This window comes from Leopardus geoffroyi, chromosome A3 (genome assembly GCF_018350155.1).
Source record: "Leopardus geoffroyi isolate Oge1 chromosome A3, O.geoffroyi_Oge1_pat1.0, whole genome shotgun sequence".
Classification (NCBI taxonomy): Eukaryota; Metazoa; Chordata; class Mammalia; order Carnivora; family Felidae; genus Leopardus; species Leopardus geoffroyi.
Genome location: NC_059336.1, coordinates 125,014,501 through 125,041,501, shown reverse-complemented (window position 1 = coordinate 125,041,501; position 27,001 = coordinate 125,014,501). Strand labels below are relative to the sequence as shown.

Genomic DNA, 27,001 nt, shown 5'->3' with positions numbered 1-27,001 from the left:
AGTGGTTCATGGAAAGAGTCAGACTTTTGGATTCAAACTACAAGTACTTGCTTAACTCTGTGGCCTTAGATAAATCACTTATTCTCTCTGAACCTCAGTTTACTTACTGCAGTTGGAAATGATATCTTATACAGCTGCTTTAAAGATTAAAAGAGAGGGGCGCCTGGGTGGCGCAGTCGGTTAAGCGTCCGACTTCAGCCAGGTCATGATCTCACGGTCCGTGAGTTCGAGCCCCGCGTCAGGCTCTGGGCTGACGGCTCAGAGCCTGGAGCCTGTTTCCGATTCTGTGTCTCCCTCTCTCTCTGCCCCTCCCCCGTTCATGCTCTCTCTCTGTCCCAAAAATAAATAAACGTTGAAAAAAAATTTAAAAAAATAAATAAATAAAGATTAAAAGAGATAACAAAGCATGGCAAAATCTCTGGAATAAACACTTAATAATAATTTCAAAGCCAATATTTATTAACTTAAATATATATAATATATTATATTACATATATTATATATATTATTTATATATTTAAGTTAATATATACATCAGGTACATATACCATATACTATAAATACATTAATTATTTGGTTCTATATAATATATAATTGTGTTAATATATAATGAAAATATTACATAGTATATATTCTCACTCACACTCACAACTATTCTATGAGATAAGCATTATTACCCCACTGGGCAGATGAAGAAACTGAAAGAGGGAGGGGTTAAATAACTTGCTGAGGTGCATGGCTAGAAAGCTGGAGGTGAGACAAAAGCCCAGTTAATCTGGCTCCATAATCTGTGCTCTTAACCACGATGGCATATTGCTTCTAATTAAGGGTTAATAATAGTATTAGATGTGGATACTAGTATTGTTTTTATTTTTATTACCTATATAGGTTTTTATTTTTTTTATTTTTATTTTTTTATTTTTTTTAACATTTTATTTACTTTGGAGACAGGGAGAGACAGAGCATGAATAGGGGAGGGTCAGAGAGAGGGAGACACAGAATCTGAAACAGGCTCCAGGCTCTGAGCTGTCAGCACAGAGCCCGACATGGGGCGCAAACTCACGGACCGCGAGATCATGACCTGAGCCGAAGTCGGACGTTTAACCGACTGAGCCACCCCGGCGCCCCTATATAGGTTTTTATAATAAAGTCACATATAAACCCATCAGTCAATACAAAAAAAAAAAAAAAAAAAACAAATACAAATATATCTAAAACATACATTCTTTGGATCAGTATGGGAGTAAATTCAGCAAATTCATATGGGTAGATAATCCTATCTACAAAAACTATGCTAGATTTTCATTAAAAGATCCATCCCATCCTGGTGGATTAGTTCTTAGTTTCCTAGAACTAACCCCCCAGGAATAAGTTAGGAATCCAAATTTTAACAGACAGAACGTTTTAGAAAAAGAACACAACCAGGATAAAAGCATCCCATGTTCCTCTCAACTACTCATTATTTGGAAAGAAAAATTTCAAATATTTAGAATGATTATTGGAAACAAAAATTTTTAAGGAAATAATTACGCTTCCATTAGCTGAACTTTGTTAACACTTATAGGTAGAAGTCACTAGGCAGGCAAAGGATGTAAAATAACCTAAAACAACCTAGGAATTCATATATAAGTAAAACTTGCTTGTAATATTTTAATGCTGAGGCCTGAAATAAACGTCTACATCTGTAATGTTCCCTTACTTTCCTACTTACTAATTTCTCAGCCTCTTAAAAAATCTGGTAAACTGAAATTGCACTCTCATGTTTTCATCAAACTGCCTTTCTCTAGAATCTATGCATGACTCCAGGCATGTGGTAGAGACCATCATTAGAAAGCCACCTACCAGCTCCCACCAAAATGGCTAAAGCACAGGCACCTGGTACTTTCCAGGCACTTTCCATGCCTTCGTTTCTCTGCAAATGCTGCTTTCTTTCTCTCCTTAAAATGTCACCTGAATAAACACTTATCCTTCAAAATTCAGCTCAAATGAAACCATCTCTAAGTAGCAAAGATACGTCTGATGTCCTTACTCACTAAATCCACTTATCTAACACCTAGCACGATACCAACCTAGCACACAGTGGGGGAACAGTACACCAGTGTCGAACGGATTAACTACATTTCATTATTTGTTTAGATACCCTACAGGAAGTTTCATAGTCAACTTTTTATAACTCCAGATACCCAGTACAGTACCAGAAACTCACTGAAGTTTTGCTAAATAAATGTGTCATTTTCCATTTTCATGATAGAAATAAGTACTTTCCATATGCTCAATAAGCATTTGTTATAGGGCAGGCACAGTGTTAGAGGAATACAGAAATTAATAAGACATAGATCTCTAAGGAGTCCAAAATCTTGTGGGGAAGGCAAACGAGAAAATCAGTAATTGTAGTGCAGAGTAAAAAGTAGTACTCTGAACAGAAATGCACCTTTAAAATACCTCTTAAAGGTATTTTAAGAGCTCAAAGGAAGAGCACCGGAAAAGGGCACATAACTCCTCCATGCATAGTACAAAAGCCCCACAGACTAAACTTGTATAATAATGCATAAAGTTCTTTTAAAAAGTTTCTACAGAGATTGGCAGGAGGAAGAGCAGCACAAAAATTACACTTTCCAGAGCAACATCAGTTACACACTTTTTTCGTTTTACCCTCCAGTCCTCACAAAAATCTGGCATACAAACTTAAAAAAGGAATTTTACAGGATATGTATGAAACAAAAATGTTGAGTCCTTGGCTCGGTTTACTGCAAACCAATGAAAGAACTGTTTGTTAAAATTTCAGCCAGCGAGACTGCAAAAAAAAAAAAAAAAAAGTTTCAAGACTCAAAAATACAAATAATCATGCCCTCAAGTATTTGCCATTTTATGAAGGTGAAGGATTTACATCTGGCTTTATGAAAAAAAAAAAAAAAAAGACTACTTATGATTAAAATTGCTTTGAGGCTAACCCTACCATTATTCTGTTAAAACTTTTGATATCAAAAGAAAAAACATATAATCTAAAGACTGACATAATTCATCCCTTAGAGACTGTTATGTTTCCAATACAAGTTATTCCTGTGATAAGAGTCTGTAATAATTTTAAGCTAAGCCTTTTAACAAGGAACACTAACATATATACATATATATGCAGGTACAAATATAAACATACCTCTATGACGATGAACGTAAGATATGAAGTTGAAAAGTGTCAATATATAAAACTGAGTTACCAAAACTCTAAACAGACAGCATAAAATCTTGAAAGCCCATTAAGTATTTCTCACATTTGCTTATATCACCCAAACAGTTTAGCAAAATATATTTAGAAGGGAGACACTAACATTTGATGAAGGTTAAATATGAAATCTGAAAAAAAAAAAAAATGACTAGCTCTCAGATTCAGAAAATTCAATGGGTTTTCAATTTTTGAAGTCTAATAATTTTTCTAATACCATATCCAATAAACTACCACACTTAAAACACATTACTTTTGGAAGTTATAGTGAAATCGCCGCAAAATATTTGGTAATGATTTTTAACAAAAAAACCTAAGAGTTAGATGAGAAATTTTTTAATGGTTACTTTCATAATTGTTGGATAGAGGGAATGGTAACTCTAAAGTAACAAATGTCTTCTGAAAACAAACAAAAAAAAAATCAGGCATTTTTGAAAGCTGTCTCTATTAATAGATTGATTTCATTAGAAAAATATGGAAAGAGAAAATGCACTTTTACAAGCAGCTAAAGTGTTTTTATAGAAGAGAGGTATTTGCAAGCAGCTTATTAATAATAAAAGTGGTTTAACAGCAAAATTGTTTCTATAATCCCATTTATTACATGCTAATCATTACACTGCATACCAATTCCTACACAAGTATGTTTCCCATTGAAAGCAAATAATGGCAGTATAACAGTCATGAGATTACTGTGGCTTTTAGAGTAAACTTATAATTTATTGTTTTAAACAGGATATTTATACGGTGAAGTGGAGCATTATTGATAATTTGACTACGATAATTGGCATAAACTGGTGCTGGACTTGGCAAACCAGGAAAAATGGTCATTCTTGTTTAGAAGACCATTTTAATTAATAATGCCATAGCTAGGTTTTTAAATTAGTTGTACAAATAAAACTTGATTAAAGAGGGAATAGACATTAACATTTCCTTACCAATATCAATATATTTGGGATCCAAAGGTGTGCCAATAGAATTACAAAGAACTAGCACAAACTGTGAACAAATAAAACAAAGAGTATCAGAATTCCTGCTTCTGTACAATAAAAGAAATAATGCTTAATATATCATGCTTATCTCTGTAAAGTATCACAACAGGGAAATAACTGATAAAATTGTTAAGTCAAAGAATAGCAGACAAATATAATCTACAGCATTAAACATAAAGATATACGAATTAAAATTAAACCAACGCTGATTTCTCAATATAATGGAACACTGTCATTTTTAAGAGTTCACCTAAGAAACACAAGTACACTGGCTACGTTTCATTATTTATACTTCTAAAATTCCTGATCAGCTCTAACCTCAAAATTCATTTTTATCTTATAATCAGCTATATAAGAACTAATTTGTTACCATTGCACCAAATGTTTCCATCTCGTTCTCCTCCTTTGAAGCAATATAAAAATGACATGTACACAATTAATTATCAATAATTAATATTCAGTAAAATAATCAAGCATAATGCACACTTTACACCATACTAAAGTGATAATTTCATTCTTCTATTGTTAATCACCTTTTCTATATCTTGTGCTAAGAATACTATTTACTTAGATATTCTCCCGATTGGAATAACGACTTCAAATAAACCAATTCTCTACGTACTACTTACATGCAGACTTTTTCTTTTTTCAGCTTCTCAAGAAAAACTTCTTTAATTTCATAAATGTAAATTAAATGAACCCTTGTGCACTGTTGGTGGGAATGTAAACTGATGCTGCCATTGTGGAAAACAGTATGAAGGTTTCTCAAAAAGTTAAAAATAGAACCACACTATGATCCAGGAATCACATTATTGAGTATTTACCCAAAAAACACAAAAACACTAATTCAAAGGGATACATGCACTCCTATATTTACTGCAGCATTATTTACAATAGCCAAGCTATGGAAGCAGCCCAAGTGTCCATCAACAGACGAATGGATAAAGAAGATGTGTTATACACACACACACACACACACACACACACACATACACTATTCAGTCATAAAAAAATTAAATCGTGCCATTTGCAACAACATGGATGGAGCTAGAGAGTATGATGCTAAGTGAAATAAGTCGGACAAAGACAAATACCATGATTTCACTCATATGTGGAATTTAAGAAACAAAACAAATAAGCAAAGAAAAAAAAAGGCAGAGAGAGAGAGAGATACAAACCAAGAAACGGGCTCTTAACTATAGAAAACAAATTGATGGTTACCAGAGGGAAAAGGAGTGGGGATGGGGGAAACAGGTGACAGGAATTACACATCAAGAATATACATGAGAATGAGCACTGAGAAATGTATGGAAGTGTTGAATCACTATATTGTACACCTGAAACTAACATAACACTGTATGTTAATAATGCTGGAATTAAAATGAAAATTTAATTTAAAAAAGAAAAAAATTTAATTTTTAAAAAAACAAACTAAATGACAAAAATTATACTAAAATATAATTTACTTTTCCACTACTTAAAATAAGCTGATTTACTGCCACAAAATACCACAAGTAACTTGTATTTGTTAATCCACATATCATCTACGTGCTCATAGCTTAAAGAATGGAAGAGTTCCTAAGAACTCTTCTTACTGAAGAGTAAGAAGAAGTCCTCCCCTGAAACTTCCCATTTTCTGCTCCCTGGAGTAATGACGTTCAGCTCCTTTAATTCATCCTTTTGATATTTACCTCCACAAACCTAAGTAACACGTTGATAATGCTACTTCGTATTTTGTTCTGTTTCGATCTGGAGCAGTATCTACTGACTTCTCACTATCACTTCCCACTATCTTTCAGTCCCCTTTCCAGCCTTCCATCACACAGGGGTACACTTCCACCATTCCGGCTTTCCACTTACAATTTTGTTAGATCGGGATTTTAGGGGTTAATATGGTTATTATACTTTAATTAAAAGTTTTTTAATTATAATATCCATTTAATTACAAAATTAATTTAAAAAGCATCATTTTGATTTTGTAAACGCTATCCACGGCTGAGCTGTAAGTACGTCACAATTTATTCTAAATCGCATTTTGCTTTCCCTGTAGTTGGTAACTGCCTTTCTTTTTTCTCTTTGCTTGGTTTCTCTATACCCAATTACCCAATTGGGTATAGTCCCCAATTACCTCCCAGCTATGTACATCTTCTCTCAAGAGTTCAACCACATTAAGCGTTCTATTAATTTCATCTTGAGTTTCCTCTGGAGCCACGTGATCTGCTGTCATCTGATGACTCCCTAGGCATGCCGCACACTGTCAACTGGTACCACTATGCACCACTGCTGTCAGGTTATCCAGTTTCTTCCTCTTGGTCTTTTCCTCATTTTGGTAGGCCATATTCTGAAGTAACTAAGAAAGCCTGGGAGGTAAGTTTTTGGTGACCTTGTACATCTAAAAATGTCTTTGTCCTACCTTCATTTTATCTTTTTTCCACACAACACAGAAAGCTCTATTCATCCACACTAGTCCAGAGAAAGGCAGGTATGCTGTTTAGTATGCTGTTGCCTTGGTCTCCTGCCGGTTCTCTCTCCATCCATTTCCGCTCAACCTGCTTCTTTTTCTCCTCGGCTGCTATCCTCCTTTCCTCTTCTGCCCAAGGTTTCAGGTACATATAGCACTTGATTCTGTAGGCCACACCAAGGAGCAGGGCCGAGGAGCAGCCGAGCTTGAGGAGCGGTCAGACTTGCACCAGCAGCACAATCTCGTCCATAACTTCATGCTGGAAGCACTGTGCAATCAGTCTCCTTCCTTCATTTTAATTAGTCTGCTTCAGATATGGAATTCAAGACGGGAAATCATTTTCCCTCAAAATTTTGAAAGCAATTCTCCAAAGTATTGCTGTTGACAAGATGAATGCCATTATGATGCCTGACCGAATGAAGTCTTTCTGAAAGCTTATAGGATCTTCTTTTTATCCCGTGTTCTGAAACTTCACAATGATGTGTTTTGATTTGGAAATATTTTTATTCACTGAGGTAGACACTTTCAATCTCGAAACCGAAGGGAAATTTTCTTGAATAGTCTCTTCTCTCTTTGGATTACTCCCCTCCTCTTTGCCTACCTATTCACTGAACTTCCAGGGCTGGTCCTCTGATTTTCTTACCTATTCACTCCTGTTTTCCATTTCCTTGTCTTTCTGCTCCACTTTATAGGAGTTTTCCTTGATTTTATCTTCTAACTCTTCTACCAAATTTTTCATTGCTATTATCATATTTGTAATTTCCAAAAACTTTTTCTATAGTATCCCTTCCTTGTTTTATGGTTGTAGTATCCCTTAACTCTAATAATTTGAAATGGCTCTTCTGAATTGTTCTTCTCCCTGCCGAATCTCTGCTTCCTCCCCATTCTTTTCTCCTTGTGTTTATTTTTGTGTGTGTCTGTTAAATGAGATGCTTTCCTCAAACGTCTGACAATCCTTGTCTATCTGCTTCTTTTTCAGAGTATGACACTGAAAGCTGCTTGTAATCTATTGGTTTATGGGTGAGCCTCATGACTGGTCTTCACAGTAAGGAGATGAGGCAGGGATATTTCCTTGGGAACTCCCCATAGGAGAACTTTTAGAGGTCTTTTCTCTTGAACTGGTCAGATTCTCCAGACAGGACTCTTTATATGCCTTTTTAATTTTCTCCTTCCTGCATAATCTCTGGTACTTCCAAATTGTTTTTCCATTTGTTTCTTTCTCCTACCAGGTACCATTAAGTCCTGTGTCTCTTCAGGATTCTGGGATGAAAACTGGTTACTTCTTTGCTTTCTCCATTGATGATTTAGGATTCAGCTTTCTTAGGTCTGCTAAGGTAATTACCACTAATCCACCCACTCTTTAACCCCCAAAACTATGTTACCATTTCCTTTCTCTTTCTGGTCCCTATGGGCTTATGACTTTTTAAAAAATACCTTTACTGTTATTTTAGTAAGTTTCAAGAGAGAACAGAGCCAAAGGTGGCTGTTCAAATGGCCACCTTAAACCAAAAACTTTATGCTTTTTAATGGAATAAAATAATTTATAACACAGCCAAAGATAATGATAATCCTTTTTTAAAAAATGTATATGCTTCTGCAAATATTTAAATTGTTTCATACTTTTTAAGGCATTATTTATATTATTTATTTTACACTATGAGATGGTTATTTTTAAAGCAATGTAACTCCAAATAAAAGTATACTTCTCAATGTCAAAACTACCCAAAGTGTTATAATGATCATAGTTACATAACTTCTTGAGCATTTATACTAGACATCTGGATATTCATTTTTCCTTGTGGAATTTTAACTTGGAAAAAGACAGTAGTATTTTAAATATGTTTCAGAGACAAAAGGCTTCCATACTGAACTGGTGAGTATGAAATGCTAATGGATTAGCTAATTGGAAAAAAAAAAAATAGAGTCACAATGGAATCACATAATTTTCCAAAACAGAGGTCCAGACAGACATGGCCAATAGACCCAACACTTTGCTGTACTGCCAGTAGAGAGGCTATACCTGAGAAGGAGAGGTTAACCCATACCCATCTTAGCTTTAACATATGAAGGAACACTTACCTGAGGATGATTTTCATCAGCTTTCGTAGCCAAAATGCAGAAATCTCCACAGGTAGTAATAGAAATGAGACTCTTCACATATTTAACATATTTCTCATTGTTTTTTGTATCCCAAAAGATAACACAATACTCTGGACGATCAGGTCTGGTATAAGCATATACTACAGTATTGGAACAATAACCCCACTAGGAAGAGAGGAAGGAGCAAAGGGCCAGAACAGGAGGGAAGAAGAGAGGGAGAGAGAGAAAGAGGAAAAGAACATTTAACACTGGGAACAAAAAATCTTATTATGTACTGCAGATACGTGGTTTTTTGGTGCTGACAAAATATATTCTTCAGGAATAAAAGACAGAAAGACTGAACATTCAGCACAATACCTTTTCTCACTAAAATAACAAAACATCTAAGAGAAACACAGTTATCAAACAAAGAATGTACTGCAAAAATAAGTTTAACTTTCCTTATTTCCATTTGTAAGATTCACGCTTCAGTGGTGAAAATCTCGGATTTTTCAGTAGTCCGTAACAGCTGCATGAGGGACAACAGGAGGAGTGACCCCTGTCAAAAGCTTAACTTCTGGGTCCCCAAGCCAAATTTCAAAAACAGATGCTTTGCTTTTTCTCCCCTATCTACATTTTCTACATTTGTTTTTACCAGAGTAACATATGCACATAGTGTAGAGTCAAATAATTCTACATAGCTAATTTAAAACAAAAATAGAATGCAGACCCCACTGACTAATTTCCTCCCAGTGGTAGCCATTTGTAACTCTGAGCTTTGACTCTTGTTATCTACCTCCATATCACGTATGTATTGATTATGGCTTATGGAATGTCTTTCTCTTGGGCTAACTCTCCCAATACATTCATAATGTAATTTTGAATAAAGCAATATTCAAAGTTAATATTATGACTATGTTTACTATTCAAAATTAAGGCATATTTACTTTTTATAGGATGGTTAGTTTTTAAAATAAGCTTTTTACTTTAAAATAATTTTAGATTTATATAGAAGTCACAAGGATAATACAGAGTTCCTTATGGTCCTCTCCATTTCCCCCTGCTGTGAGTACCTTACATTGCTGTGGTACATTCATCACAACTAAGAAGCCAGCACGGATCCAGTACTATTAACTAAACTCCACACCTTATTTAGATTTCATGAGTTTTCCTCCAATGTTCTTTTTCTATCTCAGAATCCTACTTGGAATACATTATGTTTAGTCATCTTGTTTCCTTAGGCTCCTCTGGTCTGTGATGATTTCTCAGTCTTTCCCCATTTTTAATGACCTAGACAGTTTTGAGGAGTACTGGTCAGGTATTTTGCAGAATGTCCTTCAATGTGGGTTTGTGTGATGTTTTTCTCCTGCTCAGACTGGGATTTTCAGAAAGACCATCAGAGAAGTGATGACCTCTTCTCATGTGCCACATTAGGGGTACGTGACATCTATGTGACACCGGTGATGATGCTAGCCTTGATCACCTAGACAATGTGGTATCTGCCAGGTTCCTCCACTGTAAAGTGACTTTGCTTTTCACCCTTTCCATACTCTACTCTTTGGAAGTGAGTCACTAAATGCAACTCACATTCAAGTTAGGGGGGCAGGGGACCAGCCGGGGTAGTGTCTAAGTAATTCAAATACTTCTGTAAGGAAGATTTGTTTCTTCTCCCCCATTTACGTATTTAAATAATCTATTTTAGATGAGGTTTTGCTTGTGGACACTTATTTTTATAATTTGGGTTACAATCCAATGTTACATCATTTATTTTGTTGCTCAAATTGTTCCAGTTTTGGCCATTGGGAGCTCTTTCGGGTTGGCTCCTTTGTCTCTTTGGCATGCCCCCATCCTTTTGTTTGAGACTTCCTTACTTTCTGCCACTATCAGAGGCTCCAGGTTCATCTTGCATTTTTCCCACCCTAGTCCTAGAATCAGACAGCTCTCCAAGGCACTTTGCCTTCTAAAAAATGAATTAAGTTTTTCACACATAACAAATATTCTTAGTATTTTGCAGCTCAATTAATCTCATACTTCTGAACTTGTTTGGGGTCAAATGTTAAATTTAAGATAAAGTACTGATTAGTATTATGCTGCTTATTTTCATTTTCCTCTTCCGATCCATCCTCTCCCCTTCTTTACCCTACACTATGCCCTGGAAACTAACTTCTATGAACTCCATCACGTGGGCTACCTTGCCTTCTAGTTTCCAGCTGGGTCTGGCCAATAGAAAGCACCAGCAGGTGGAGAGATGGCTGAAGTACTCCCTCCCCAAAGCTGTCTCTGTCCAGCCAGTCAGCAGAAGCTGCGCTCCCACAGGACAGTCTGTCTTGTATAACCACAGCCCCAGTGTGTTCCAGGAACAATAATACTTCCTTATCTTGCCCACCATTGCTAATACCTGGATGCTTGCCTTGTCAACCCTTACTGAACCCCTCAGCCTTGCCCACACCTCTGTAATAAACCCTTCATCAATCTGTTTTCAATTATTCTTTTGTGTGTGCCATGCGTTTCCTGCTGAGACCCTGACTGTTGGGAGTATTTTATTAATTATATATAGTATTCTAGAAAAGCTTTCTGGTTCTAAAGTCTCCACACTAAAAACACCTCCTTTCATCTGGTTTCTAAAATAAAGTGGCTGTGAATACATGCAAGAAACATATTATACTTCAAGCTACAACAAAACTATTTAGTAAAAACAGCTTTTTTTTTTTTTTTTTTTTTTTTACAACTGCTCATAATACTCACCTTATAATCAGGTCGAATGTTTGCAAAATATATAAAAGAATCAACAGCTAGTGCAATTTTCAGTCCTCCTCCTTCCCAAGATAGTGCAGACATCTGCTTTCCAGGAACCTTCAAAGTACCCAAATGCTGAAAAAAATGATTATATTTAACCTAAAGTATTGCAATTAAATAAAATATAAATTACCACCCACCACTTCATAGACATCAAGAGTGGCATAAAAATTATTTTGTGAAAGGTTACCACTCACTTCATAATCATTTTCCTTGAATTTTTATAATGAAAAACATACACACGATAGGAGAAATTTATGAACAATAACCAAAGAATTCAGTATCAAATTTCATCAAATCTAAGATTTGAAATCCAGAGATTTAAATATGCATCTTTACTTTTATGTACCACTCAGGAAAGAAAAAAATACATTGTTAATTAAAATAGAAACTCTGACTATACGATGCACCCCAATTTTGAAGTTGTTAAAAAAAAAAAAAAAACAACTGCGCCTCCTGGGGGTGCCTGGCTGGCTCAGTCAGTGGAACGCGCGACTCTTGATCTCAGGGTCGTGCTTCGAGCCCCACGCTGGGTGTAGAGATACTTAAAAATAAAATATTTTTTAAAAAACTGTGTTTCTTGGAATCAATGAATTGTGGCAGTAAACACAATGCTTAAGGCTGGCCTCTCTTTCACCCCCCACAGCCAGTGGGTCAGCAGTCCCATCACTTCCGCTCACATCCATCCTCCATTGCCACGGCCTCTTTTCCTGAGTGAATGATGGTAACAGTCGAACTGCAATTTTTACCTCTCACCTCTTTCCTCATTCCCAGCCTCCATCCCCCAAATTCAATTCTTCATTTTACTGTCATAATTACCTTTCTGGGACACAAATCCAATCATGTCCTACCCTGCTTTAAAAAACTTTTAATAATTTTTAAAAATCAATAGCTCCCCACCATCACATTCTTTAGCAGAGTATGCAATGCCTCTTTCCATCTGGCCCAAAACCATACTCTTGGGTTCAGTACCCCACTATCTGGCCATAATGCTTGTGTTCTCACTCATGAGAGGACCACTATGCCTCCAGACCTTTGGCCCAGATAATATCTCTTCTGCCTGAAATCTCCCTTTCCTCCCCCATCCTTACTCTCCCTTGCCCTACTGGAGCACCGCTCTCCATCCTCCAAGACACAACTTTATTTTTTTTTTTCAATGTTTATTTATTTTTGGGACAGAGAGAGACAGAGCATAACGGGGGAGGGGCAGAGAGAGAGGGAGACACAGAATCGGAAACAGGCTCCAGGCTCTGAGCCATCAGCCCAGAGCCTGACGCGGGGCTCGAACTCACGGACCGCGAGATCGTGACCTGAGCTGAAGTCGGACACTCAACCGACTGCACCACCCAGGCGCCCCTCCAAGACACAACTTTAATACTGCTTCCTGCTTTCTCCCTCCTTCTGTGGGTCCAGAGAATTCAGATAGTGAGCGACCTGAGAGCCCTAACTTCATCATGCTTATATCTATGTCCCTACCCCTTAATGGACTGGTTGGTAAACAGGTACTCAATAAATATCTGTTAAGTAAATAAATGTATCATGCATCCAAATTAATGTCTTCAAATATGACAACATGCTTCATACTTTTAATTACAACTATACCAAACTAACTTACAGTTTTCAATTTAACATAGCACATTTTATGGCTAAGTTAACAGTGAATAAATGAATACAAAGAAATTTTCAGATGGTCATAAAAAAAGAAAATATTTTAAATCTATGCTTTTTTGACAGACCTAAGAATTTTAATAAGTTGTACCAGTATCCTCTGTTCTTTTTTTTTTTTTTTAATTTTTTTCAACGTTTATTTATTTTTGGGACAGAGAGAGACAGAGCATGAACGGGGGAGGGGCAGAGAGAGAGGGATACACAGAATCGGAAACAGGCTCCAGGCTCTGAGCCATCAGCCCAGAGCCTGACGCGGGGCTCGAACTCACGAACCGCGAGATCGTGACCTGGCTGAAGTCGGACGCTTAACCGACTGCGCCACCCAGGTGCCCCACCTCTGTTCTTTTTTTAAAAAATTTTTTTCTTAATGTTTATTTATTTTTGAGAGAGAGACAGAGCATGAGCAGGGGAGGGGCAGAGAAAGAAGGAGACACAGAATGTGAGGCAGGCTCCAGGCTCTGAGCTGTCAGCACAGAGTCCGATGCAGGGCTCAAACTCACGAACTGTGAGATTATGACCCAAGCTGAAGCCGGACGCTTAACCAACTGAGTCACGCAGGGTGCCCCAACGGTATCCTTTGTTCTTAAGCAGATACGCTCGAAAGTCAAATTTAATGTATTAAACTCCATTTTGTCAGGAAAACGGATAAGGGTAAAGATGTTTTAACCTAGAAAGCTCCACTCTATCTGTCCTGCTGCCTGTAGGAAACCAAAGGGAGCAAGCAGGCTCTCATGACAGCACTCTTTGTACTGACAGCCTGCACTGGAAGAATAAGGCTATCTCCTCACTCTGCAAACCAGCCAGGTGATGGCAGCAGCAAGGAAAGATAAGCTGACTTGTAGCAAGCACAGTGCTAGGCATTTTCTCGTTGTTACCTCCTTTAATTTTTGCAACAGTGCCATGAAGTATTACCTTTATTTCAGAACATAAGTAAATTGAGTCTCAGAGGTTAAATAAGTTCGCTAAGTAAAACTACACTGTGGAAATGGAATTCAAAGCCAAAGCCAGGCCAACCTGACTACAAATCGCATGCTCTATTAGCCCTTTCCATGGCTGAGACCACAGTATAAAAACCAGAAGACTGTGGCCTTCAGGATCAAAAGCAAATTGCTTCTTGAAGTTTCCTTAAGTTTAAATCTTTAGATAACCTCCTTCCAAGTTATCTTCATAACATAAATCCACAATAAGTCCCCCATATATTCACTCATTCAAAGAAATACTAAGTGACTAATATACCTCGAGGAACTATGCTAGATACTTTTAATTACAATCATACCAAACCAACTTACACTTTTCACATTAACACATAGCACACTGTTTTGCAAGATAAAACAAACAGGCCTTAGGATCCACGTTTTTCTACTTAGAGAAGGCCGAGCTAACAAAAATAAGCAGATGAAACAATATAACAATAAGCCAATGCGACAAAAACAACCAATAAAGAACATCAATTAAAAAGGAGGCTGCAACCACTGAAATAACTGGAATTCAGATTTTTAATAGTTAGGAACCTTGAGAACTATACTTCTGTTTTCCTTAGCTTTTAACATCTACCAGAAATATTATCAGGCAGCAACGTACGGAGAGTACCTACTCTCTACATCACACTCTACTGCGTATTTTGAGATACTGATACAAAAGCATGAGCTGACACCATTTTTTTCTTTCACAGAAATTATTAAAATATATTTTTAAATATTACATAAAAATATTAAAACAACTGGGGAAGGCTTTTGTACAACAAAAACACATATTATTGAAATCTATGGTGAATTTATAAAATCCAACAGGGACTAAATGGAACCTAGAGTTAGAAAATAAAACAAGTATAAAGTTATTAAGCTTAGTTAATATTAAGTTTTCATTCCCTAAATTCTTTAAAATTCACAATATATTGGGGAGCCTGGGTGGCTCAGTCAGTTAGGCGTCTGACTTTGGCTCAGGTCATGATCTCGCGGTTGGTGAGTTCAAGCCCCGCGTTGGGCTCTGTGCTGACAGCTCAGAGCCTGGAGCCTGCTTCGGATTCTGTGTCTCCCTCTCTCTCTGCCCCTTTCCTGCTCATGCTCTGTCTCTGTCTCAAAAATAAATAAAACATTAAAAAAAATTCACAATATATTAATTCTCCTTTTGATATTTTCCATTATGACTTCAACAAAATTCTCCTTAAAAATTAAAATTTATTAATAACACTATTGAGAAGGATAACCCATGCATTTATGAAAACAATGCTTGTATTTTAATGTAGCATCACCTAAGATTAGTTATTAAAATAGATTTTCTTAAATTTTTTTTTAATGTTTATTTATTTTTGAGAGAGACAGAGACAGAATGCAAGTGGGTTAGGGGCAGAGACAGAGGGAGACACAGAATCCAAAGCAGGCTCTAGGCTCTGAGCTGTCAGCACAGCACCTGACGTGGGGCTCGAACTCACCAGCCGTGAGATCATGACCCAAGCTGAAGCTGGACGCTCAACCGACTGAGCCACCCAGGCGCCCCAAGATAGATTTTCTTAAAATAGTTGATTACTGCACAAATTAAAACTGTTAGAAGTTCGTGGTAAGGAGAGACAGTTATGGGTGTTTGATATCTATGTATGTTTAATACGTCACATTAAAAATCCAAAATATTAATCTGAAACAACTAAGTCACATTAAAAACAACTCAAGAAAACAGCTGGGAAAAGAGATATGCATTCAGATCACAGAAAAAATACCCTAAATAGGTACTGCATAGTGATTTCTTATGTGAAACAGCTGATTTTCTAAATGTTCAGAGTATAAACTAAATTCCATGATAAAATACAACTATTAAGACTTATAAGTGAGAATATTATTTAAAGCAAGATGCCTGATATTTTTCATCATTTTTACTCAAAATGTCCCTTTTCAACAATGTGACAAGTTTATACCTTTTCCCCCATTCTTTTTTCCCCTACCACACTCACTACATATTTAAATGGAAAGAAAAAAAGACATTTACCTCACCAAATGGAGTGTAAAACTGCACAGTGTTTACATCTTTATCCTGAGTGACAACCTTCTGGGAGCCTGCCACAGCCAACACGCTGCCAGTGTGGTTCCACTGGATACTTACTACAAACATGCCAGTATCAATTAAAACGGGATCTACTCAAAAAGAAAAATGAAGTAACTGTGGTAAAATACTTAGCCTTAAGAACTTTATAAAGAACAATTTTAAAATATTTTTTTAAATTCTCCACATTAAAAAAGAAAGAGAGAAAGAAAAATGACATACTCTGGTCGTTCTCATGTCTCATGATTTGGCACCTCCCATTGTCAAAACAAATAGCAAGGCAGGGGCAGTCTGGCTCCACATAGCCTTCTTGGCCATGGTACCAGTGAATTCCAGCAATACTGATTGCTCCGGTGACGTTCACCAAACAGTTCAGTTTCATTTTCATCTAAACAAAATCAGTTAAGTTAATACTTCATATTTTAAAACAGATCCGTATAGACTATTATAGAAAGAACACTGAAAATGAGATTTAAAAATCTGGTTTCAGATGTAAGTTCCATCACTTACTGGTTTACCAGCCCTGGACAAACCACTTCAAGCAGAGTTTCAGTTTTCTTTATTTGCAAAATAGGGATTAAAAAAAAAAAAACTCATAGAGAATTTATGAGACTCAAATGACAAGAGGTAAATGAAAGAACCTCAAGAACAGCGGTGTCAAGGAGAAGTCGGCTATTATCACTTACACCGGTTAAGTGCATTTGTATAATGCCCTCAACCTCACTACAAACAAAACTGCCCCATAAGTAAGATCAGAGATCTGACATAGCTCAGTCTCACAAAGCTAGAGTTTTCCTTGAGATCATGCTATCTGAGCCTATTCTATTTTGCCTTCTTTCCAGGACCTGACTCCTATCCCTTACTGTTTAAGTCTTCCATTCCTTTTACAATCTTGAGTAACTTGCTATAAAAATATCATTGGAAAAAAAAATATAGCATTGGTATCTCATATAAACTTTGGCTTCTGCTATCAGAAGACACAAAGATTTGGGGTGCCTGCGTGGCTCTGTCAGTTCAGCATTCGATTCTTGATTTTGGCTTAGGCCATGATCTCACGGTTCATGGGCTGGAGCCCTGCGTCTGGCTCTGCATTGACAGCACAGAGCCTGCTTGGGATTCCCTGTCTCCCTCTCTCTCTGCCCCTCCCCTGCTTGTGTTCTGTCTCAAAATAAATAAATAAACGTTAAAAAGAAGAAGAAGAAGAAGAAGAAGACGACGACGACACAAAGATTAAATTGCATATCATCTGACTCATTATCCCTCAGCTTCAATACACTGAAATCTTGTCCTTCCCAGTTACCAGGAATTCAGAACTAAAAGCATTAATTTACCTTGAAGAGACCCAGTATTTTTTTTAATTAAAAAAAAATCTAAATAATTGGGAAAAAAACATGAATTGAAAACTTTCTTGATTACACAAACCATCATAATAAATAAATGTACATATACATATATAATATATAACATAACCATATAAAGTTGGGTAACTAAAACTACGAATATATATATACTTACTATAAAATTCCCTTGATTATCATAAATGTGTATTTCTCCACTTGTCATTCCAAAAAGTAGGATTTTACTATCTGCAGACCATGCTACATGGCATAACTGTACACCCTTCAAGTCTTTTCCCCAGATGCGATTCCCTAAAGTAAAACATAAAACAAAATTATTTCATTAAAAGTTTAAGGTCATGATTCTCCAACAACTGCTCTAAAACTGTGTTTCTCTAAAGAGCTCTCACATTCTTCACAGAACCGTGTGTTTGTTCAATTTATTCAGTCAATAAATATCTGCTGAGCACTTACTATGTGCCAAACACCCTACTAAATATTTGCAATAGCAGCTGTTTCCAACTTTCTCCCTTCTCTTCAAAACTCTGACCCAAGACCTCACTCCCAATTAGCAGATAAATTCATCTTCAACTTTGTAAAATTAAATAAACGCTTTCAAAGAAGAAATCCCTCATTCCCACTTTCAAACACTCAGAACATTAAGTGAATCCACACCGACCCTTTCTGCTTAGCGCCCCCATTACAAAGGAAGAGTTTTGTCCCCAACCAGACACCCATCTAGGGCTAATCCCTCCACCTATTTTTTGGTCTAAGCCCTTCCCAGCTTTGCAAAGATCTCCCTCTACTGATTATGCACATTTTCTCTTTCTCTTTAAACTCTTCTAAGCCCTTTCTTACAAGTATTTAAACATACTCAGATCCATCCTTGAAAACCAGCACCTCAAATAAAAACAAACAAAACAAAGAACACCTCCCTCTACCCCAAGTTCCCCTCTAGTCACCATCCTATTTCCACCATTCGTCTACCAGCCTCACTTCTTAAAAGAGCTTATGCAGGCAGTCATCACTTCCTCCCCTCCCATTCAACCCTCAGTCCAACCTGATCTGGCTTCTGCCCCACACCTGCACTGAAATGGCCTTCATGAGGTTGTTAATGACCTGTTGCTTTTCTTTTCTTTTTTTTTAACCACCCCTTCCTTCCTTCTTGGTTTCTGTGAATCTGTTTACTCTTTTATCTCCAATGCTTGTAATTCAGTATCCTTTACAGAATTCTCTTCTGCCAACCCATTAAATGTTGCAGGTTCTTATTCCAAGGTGGCCCAGTTTTCCAGCTATTCCAATGGTTTAAATTACCATCTACATGCTGGTGATTCCCAAAATTATGACTCCAGTCCAGATGTTTCTGAGCCACAAATGTATATATCTAACTACTTGGCTGTCCTACAGCATAACAAAGTCAACACGTCCATAACTGAAATCTTCCTTCAAAACCAGTCTTTCTCCCACATCCCTTATTTCAATGGCATCACCATCCACCCAGCTGTCAAAGTTAAAAACCTGGCTATTCCTCTGGACACTTCCATCCCCTCAGCCCCAAACTCATCAATAATGAGACCCCATCTATTTTACCTCCTAAATATCTCTAGCATATGTCCACTTACTTCCATCCTCTTTGTCATTTCCCTGGTTCAGCTGCCATCCACCATCACCTCTCACCTGAATTACCATATCAATTTCCTAAGTGGTACACCTGCCCCATCTTTCTTTCCTTCCTCTGCAATCACAGAGATGCTTCCAAAGAACAAACCTGATCACCCTGCTCCCATTCTTAAAACCTTTCATTATGCCCTTAAAGTTAAGTTCAAACTTGTTAGATAACTTACTATCTACATGATCTGTCTTTACTAATGTCTCTAATTTCATCACATACAACTCTTTTCCTTTTAGTATTATAGTACACTGACTCTCAAATTTTTTTCAATACCCTAAACATGGCTAAGTTCAACCCCTGTGGACCTCAAGTGCTATTCCTTAGGCCTAGGACATTCTACAAACCCACATTCCTGGTGGCTAATGCCTCAGCAGACATCACTTCCTCCAGGATGCCTTCCCTGATGCCTCCAAGTCTGGCTTAGATACTTCTACTACATGTTTGCTGTATTTTCCCATCTCAGCACTTATCACAAGGCACTGTAACTGCTTGGTTACTAATCCACCTCTCCTGCTCTAGATCTGAAATACTTTTTATCATACCTAGTGCCTAGAACTACAGCTGTCACTTTATGAATTCTCAGAAACATTTGGGGAATAAATGAAGTTACAACAGAAAAAAAAAAAACAAATGGAAAAATGAAAATCATTTTGAAATAAATTATTTCTCTATAGAGAAAATTTCACATTAAAATAAAGGTACAGACCCTCGGAAGCCCCAGTGTTAGCTATGAATTAAAATTTGAAAGACCTAAGTTTTAAAGCTACAAAACACATGTAGCAATAACAGATTCAGTTCTATTAAAAAATGACCAGATGATCATTTCGCGACATATAAAAATATCAAATGATTATGCTGTACACCTAAAACTAATGTTATATGTCAGTTATACTTAACAGTTCAATTTTTTCAAAATAACCATAGATTGTTATATCTCTATATACTTGAAAGTAAATCTATGTATTTATAATACAGTCTAATACATACAAAATAAGTTACATAATTAGGCAGACATATTTAAAATAATCCTGAAAAATTAATTTACCTTCTTTCTGTGTCACTGTAGGAAATTTTTTAAAAATAGAATTTTTACTTGGAACACTTGGGTGGCTCGGTCAGCTAAACATCCAACTTTTTTTTTTAATTGTTTTTTAATGTTTATTTATTTTTGAGAGAGATAGACACAGTGCGAGCAAGGGAGGGGCAGAAAAAGAGGGAGACACAGAATCTGAAGCAGGCTCCAGTCTCTGAGCTGTCAGCAAACAGCCCGACGCGGGGCTCAAACCCACAAGCCATGAGATCATGACCTGAACCAAAGCCGGACCATTATTAACGGACTGAGTCACACAGGTACCCCAGCAACCAACTCTTAATTTCGACTCAGGTCATGATCTCACAGTGCATGAGATCAAGCGGCACGCCCCACCCCTGCATCAGGCCCTGTGCAGACAGCACGAGCCTACTTAGGATTCTCTCCCTCCATCTCTATCTCTTTCTGCCCCACTCCCGGCATGCACGCATTCTCTCTCTCGAAATAAACAAATAAAACATTAAAAAAATAATAAAAATAAAATAAAAAACGGGTTTTTTTACTTGAGTATACTTAAAAGTAAATGTTTCTTGAATGTTATTAAATTGTATATCAACCATTTTCTCTGTGTTTTTCTGTCAGAAGACTAACATATGATAATTAATTAAACCTCTAAAGATAAAAATGCCAGCCAAATCCTGATCTCAGTTCTGTGTGCAACAAAGTATTACCATCCACCGAACCAACTATCACAGCCCCGTCTTCATACACAATGCAGATCTTCTGTCCATCAGCATTCCAGCTCATACTTCGAACCACTGATTTATTTCTGTTGTTGATCATCTCCTCATACCAAGAGCCTATTTGCACATACACACAAAAAAATTACAAGTCAAAACTTTCACATTAGAGTTGAAAACATTCCACAAAATACACTGTGGGATAAATGAGTGCAAAATTTTCTACAACATGAGACGTTAAACAATAAAACCTTCAAATCCAACATAAACAAAAAAAAATTAGCTGAGGCCTTGACCAACAATTGCTTCAAAGATTATCACAGAAAACACAATAAATGCCCATCTTTTCTCTCTTTCTTCCTTTCTGTCCATTAAAAAATAAAACTCGGGGCGCCTGGGTGGCTCAGTCAGCTGACCGCCCGACTTCGGCTCAGGTCATGATCTCACGGTTCACGGGTTCGAGACCCGAATTGGGCTCTGTGCTGGCAGCTCAGAGCTTGGAGCCTGCTTCAGATTCTGTGTCTCCCTCTCTCTCTTCCCCTCCCCTGCTCATGCTCTGTCTCTCTCTCAAAAATAAATAAACATTAAAAAAAAATTTTTTTAAATAAATAAAACTTTATTTGCTTTTGAAGGGCCAAAACAACTGACTTTTCTCAAAGCCTAACTTTTCCCACTTGAAAAACTTCAGATGATAACCAAAGAAAAAAACAAAATAACCACAATAATTTTATATGTATGCAAAAACTCTCCAGTGATTAATTACAAGTATATTGAATATCAGCATATTAGGTAAAAACTCTAAGCCTGCTTGACAAAAATTTTCAACAGTTCAAATCACTTTAGTGATTTCACATCACTAATGCTGAAAGACAAAACATTCATGTACACAGGGCTGGGGTGACAGGTCTCAAGGTACAACCAAATGTGAGGCAAAACACAAGGCCATTTTGGTATCAGGAACTCTGGCCTGCAGCCAAGCAAATAACCACGTAATTTGGAAGAACTAGTCGAGCAGGCATTATCAGAGTCTGAACTCAGGACCTGAGAAGACCCACATAGTAAAAATACAGCTTATCCTCATCTCCTATACTCTCACCTTCCATCCCTACACACACATATACACACATAAACCTTGAGAAACATAAATAAAACTCAGGTACCAAATTTGCAATTAAGAATTTTTAAATGGTATACCCTGAATGTTTTCAAAACACCACACATGGGGGCGCCTGGGTGGCGCAGTCGGTTAAGCGTCCGACTTCAGCCAGGTCACGATCTCGCGGTCCGTGGGTTCGAGCCCCGCGTCAGGTTCTGGGCTGATGGCTCAGAGCCTGGAGCCTGTTTCCGATTCTGTGTATCCCTCTCTCTCTGCCCCTCCCCCGTTCATGCTCTGTCTCTCTCTGTCCCAAAAATAAATAAACGTTGAAAAAAAAATTTAAAAAAAAAAAAAAAAAAAAAAACACCACACATGAACTAAGGTACTCTTCTCATTTAAATATGAGACCCCAAGAGATCATGTATTGTGAGTTATTTTTCTGATAATAGTGATGTGCCTAAATTAATCCTTCTCTCGCTCTGTCTTGTAGGCAAAAGGCACAAATCATGAGCCAGTAGAGCAGAGATAAAATCTGTATCCATGAAAGAAAGGATGCTAAATGGCTCAATAAGGGGAATGAATTATTGCCTCTGACTTCTTAATGTTTTCATGTACTGGACCAACTCTAGCCACTGATCACACAGAAAATAATTCTTATCGGAAACCTGGCAAAAAAAGATCTCAAGTAGAAACTATCCAGCTAAGGGCGTAAATTCATTGTGGAGATAACCAACAGTCATCTAATATCTAATTCACTTTCTTCATGCAAGGTCACAGCTCAAAAAAAAAAAAAAAAAAAAAAACAAAGTTAAAAGGAAAAGTAGGCAGCAATAAATCCAGAAATATTACCCCTGTGAGGTCAGGATGAATCCCTGCTGCTGGTTAAAAGGAGCCTATTTCAAATATATTGTTTCCCCATTCAAATACTGTAATCCGGACTCTAATCTGTGAAAGATTACATAAACTCTCCTATTGTACCTTTATATAACATCCAAACAATGATAAGCCCATTTTGATCACTGGTAGTCAACTTCTGATATTGTTCATTCCATGTTACAACTTGAACCGAACCTAAAAAACCATAAAACAATTCAGAAACTAAAAAAAGGCTACAATTTCAAATTTGTACTTTTATAATAAACACCAACAGCATGTTAAAATCAATACGGCTCCTGTGCAACTAAGCAGGATTTAATATCATTCCAAAATATTCACAGGATGCAGTCACTATTATCACTCATTTTCTACAACAATGTGTGATACTAATTTTCATGTTTATTCCTATTTCAGGCCAGCAAAGGCACCTATTATGGTCAAATGCAAAAGCTGCCATATATCTGATGACAGAAACAAATATAAGTAAGATTTACCCAACTGGCCTGATTCCCAAGGATTATAATTCCCAAAGGACAATATACTACGAACTTGGGGTTTCTTTCCAGGGGTGTAGAGGTTGTCTGTGGTTGATATATGCCCTAATTTCTCTTCTTTCCCCCTCTTGTTTTCCATTCTATTAGTAACACACTCTTGAACATATCTTAAGTCTCTGGGTTATATGAACAACTGATTCTTTTAGTTTTTTTAATCTCTAAATGCTTTAGTGTATATTTCATAAGAAGACATTCTGTTTCATAACCATATTACAAATTAGGAAATTTAACACTGATATAATATTACCTAACCCCGGTCTACATTCAAATTTTATCAACTGTCCAAATATTGTCCTTTATAGATACTTGTTTTTCTCATTCCAAGACCTAGGATCATAGAGTACATTCAGTTGTCGTGTCTCTTTAGTTTACTTTAATCTGGAAACATGGGATAGATTCTAAAAAAGGATTATGTCCTACCCATAGACAGCAGTATCTTTTAATATATAAAAGAACTACTCAGTTTTAGATTTATCGAAGATGTTGTTTGATCACGTAAAAGTTGTTGAAGGACTCTAAGCTCAATTAACTATGGCTCAACAGAAATGATTACTTTAAATATTATCATTATAAAAAATGATATCATTTCTGCAATAAGTAGATGGTTTCTCAATGTCTAAAAATAAGACCATTCAAATAGGATTTTAAAAATTACATGACTCACCACTATGACCTTCTAGATTCTGATTCATAGAAAGGTTACTAGGGACTGCAAGACCTCTCAATTTTGCATCATCTAGGAAAAAAAAGACATCATGGCAAATACATTAAAGTAATAGATTATATGACTTTGACATTTCTTGCTTATTTTGAAAGGGGTTACTATTCCTGGATGATTTTAGAAAAAATTTTTTAAGAATGCCTCATTCTGATCTATTTTTCTCATGGTGGAAACATGGACAGTAATATATACCCCCTTGCAGAGATATTATTCTGACAAAATAAAGCAAAATGTATTTTAAAAACATTGTTTACCCAGTATATGAAATATACAGAAATATTTACGATATATAGAATGAAAACTCTAAAGCATAAGAGGGCTCAGAAAGTAAAGACTTTGGAAACTGGTTTTTACTACATTTTGCAGAATCTTATATTCATTCATTCATTCATTCATTTATTCATTCAATGAATGTCTACATTGTGTTACGCACTGTGGAAGCTTCCAAATATAAAATGATAAAATAGTTAAGGCCTCTCCCCTAAGAGAGTTTGTAGTCTACTGAAGGGACAGATATTCAACGTTTATTTATTTTTGGGACAGAGAGAGACAGAGCATGAACGGGGGAGGGGCAGAGAGAGAGGGAGACACAGAATCGGAAACAGGCTCCAGGCTCTGAGCCATCAGCCCAGAGCCCGACGCGGGGCTCGAACTCACGGACCGCGAGACCGTGACCTGGCTGAAGTCGGACGCCTAACCGACTGCGCCACCCAGGCGCCCCTGAAGGGACAGATATTAAACACACACTCACCCACCCACATAAATATATATGCATATATGTAAAATCATAAATTGAGAAAATAAAGCCATAAGAAGAGACAGTAACAGAGGGAGACTGATTTAGATTGGAGGAAGGGAGAGCCAGGGAAGGCTTTCTGGAGAAAGGAGGAGGAGGAGTCCAGACTCAGAAATACCAAGTGCAAAGACCCCACGGGTCAAGTGTAGAGGCTCTGAATCCAAAATGTAATTTGCTTCAGCCCTTTATCTTACAGAAGAGTGAACTAAAGCCCAAAGATAAGCACCAACTTGCTGAAATTCTTTCAGTATGGCAGAGCTGAGGTTCCAACTCCAATCACCTTACCTAAGTCTCCAACTTAGATTGGGGGACTGTCTAGCTCTCCATTCTACAGCAACACTAGGGATGCTAAAGAAATGTGAAGCTGCTATGATTCCAGAGAACTAAAAAAAGACAAATCAAGCTGTAAACACAAGGAATTTATAAACAAAAATGTTTTTAAACATCTCATTTTCTGTTCTCCGGAACTAGGTGAATAATTATTAACATATCTGATAAGCAGAAAAGATGACACCAGCCTGCAAATGTGACAAAATGTGAGATTTTGTGACCTTATTAAAACTCAAATTGTCATTTTTCTTAAACTCTAAATAATAGAGCAGAATAAATAGACATAGCACAAGGCAATGTAGTGACTTAGTTTGCATTCTTCATTCTTTTTCATTTTCCATCAATAACTTGAGTAAAAGCCATTTGATATTTACATTCGATGTTCTCTGAACTTTACTGCAAAAATACTCTATAAAAACAGCACTGAATGTTTGGAGTCTTGTTTGTTTTTCATTTTAAAAGAATTAGAACTGCATAGTGACAAATACCAAGAGCAAATCTCACCGAACAAATGATACTAGGCAATTTTCCATCCAGTTCAAACACTTGGGCTTGCTTTCATTTACCTGTCTGTGTCTCTAATTTCAAAACTTTCAGTAATCCGTCTTCACCACCACATGCTATGAATCCTTGGTCCTTGTTCCAAGATACACATTTCAGCTTTACGTTATCGGGAATGGCGACCTGAAAAACAACCACAGCCACTCTCACAGCTTTTCATGGAGGAGTTGGAAAGTGAGTTACAGATGCAGGCTGAAGAAGTCCCCCCAAGAAATAAAAAATGGTCAGCCTTGCAGAGAGTGTACTGTTAGGAAAATGGGCATGGCACGATCCCCTGAACTGCCCCGCGCCCTACCATTTTCGAAAGGACGGCGGGGAGGGGAGGGGAGCACACAAGAAGGGCACTGACTGCAGAGGAACCCAATGGGAGAGTCACCTGAGAAATTTTAAAGGAAGGAAACGGGGAAAAGAGGTATAAATCCATACCATTGATCCATATTCCCTTTCCACACATAACACTTAGGATACCCTTTTGTTATTACTTTTCTCTCGCCCGCCAGCCCATGACGATCCAGTGAAATGAAGTCACCTGGATCAACAGGTGGAGAAGGAGCGGTAGGGAAGCACGCAGTGATCTGTCCTGCTGAGGTCCCCAAAAAGACCCAGGCAGGGGGCAGGAATGGGAGAGAGTCGTGCGAAAGGGCTGTTGGCTCCGCCGAGAATTATCTGGGACTCGGGACCCGAAGGAGGAGGAGGTCCGAGGCTGGACGAGGCAGGAAGGTGCGAGGTGGGAAGGCGAAGGATGCGGGACAGGATGCGGGATTCGCCTGCAGGACGCGAGAACAGAGCTAGGGCGTCAGCGGGAAAACTCACTTTCTTGCTCAGGTAAAAGAACATCCTGGGAACCCCGAGAAGACGACCCCAGCCGTCCAGGCCCGCCAAAGGAAACCTTTTTCTAAGTCTCCAGTCGCGAGTACCAGAAGCTCTTGGAAGCGCCTGTCGCCCTGGCAACCACCGCCACCCAGGCGCATCCGGGGCGCTGAGAGACACTTCCGGCGGCGGCGTCGCACCGCCGGGCGTCATGCGCCTGCGCGGAGATCGG

General features: G+C 37.5%; 1 protein-coding gene, 1 long non-coding RNA gene and 1 pseudogene across 5 annotated transcripts in view; 1 reads left to right on the top strand and 2 right to left on the bottom strand.

Moving 5' to 3' along the window:
* The window catches only part of WDR35 (WD repeat domain 35), a 60,758-nt gene extending 33,770 nt beyond the window's left edge, over positions 1 to 26,988 (bottom strand). The window contains exons 1-12 of one of the 4 annotated variants that reach the window (XM_045447644.1): positions 26,773 to 26,939; positions 25,965 to 26,082; positions 24,216 to 24,287; positions 23,100 to 23,192; positions 21,017 to 21,145; positions 17,762 to 17,895; positions 16,469 to 16,634; positions 16,193 to 16,338; positions 11,495 to 11,620; positions 8,750 to 8,935; positions 4,580 to 4,612; positions 4,156 to 4,216 (exon numbers count right to left, since the gene is read on the bottom strand). In XM_045447644.1, the coding sequence (XP_045303600.1) occupies positions 4,156 to 4,216; positions 4,580 to 4,612; positions 8,750 to 8,935; positions 11,495 to 11,620; positions 16,193 to 16,338; positions 16,469 to 16,634; positions 17,762 to 17,895; positions 21,017 to 21,145; positions 23,100 to 23,192; positions 24,216 to 24,287; positions 25,965 to 26,082; positions 26,773 to 26,796 (1,288 nt within the window). In that variant the 5' untranslated portion in view covers positions 26,797 to 26,939. Of the gene's footprint in view, positions 1 to 4,155; positions 4,217 to 4,579; positions 4,613 to 8,749; positions 8,936 to 11,494; positions 11,621 to 16,192; positions 16,339 to 16,468; positions 16,635 to 17,761; positions 17,896 to 21,016; positions 21,146 to 23,099; positions 23,193 to 24,215; positions 24,288 to 25,964; positions 26,083 to 26,772 lie in introns of those variants that run through there. The other 3 variants (XM_045447641.1, XM_045447642.1, XM_045447643.1) reach the window with 3 other exon arrangements.
* Positions 731 to 2,959, top strand: LOC123581509. The gene is made up of 2 exons (XR_006703773.1): positions 731 to 888; positions 1,136 to 2,959. It is a non-coding gene; the product is annotated as an uncharacterized LOC123581509 (long non-coding RNA).
* Positions 5,587 to 8,742, bottom strand: LOC123581506 (annotated as a pseudogene).
* Positions 26,989 to 27,001: the final 13 nt, after the last annotated feature.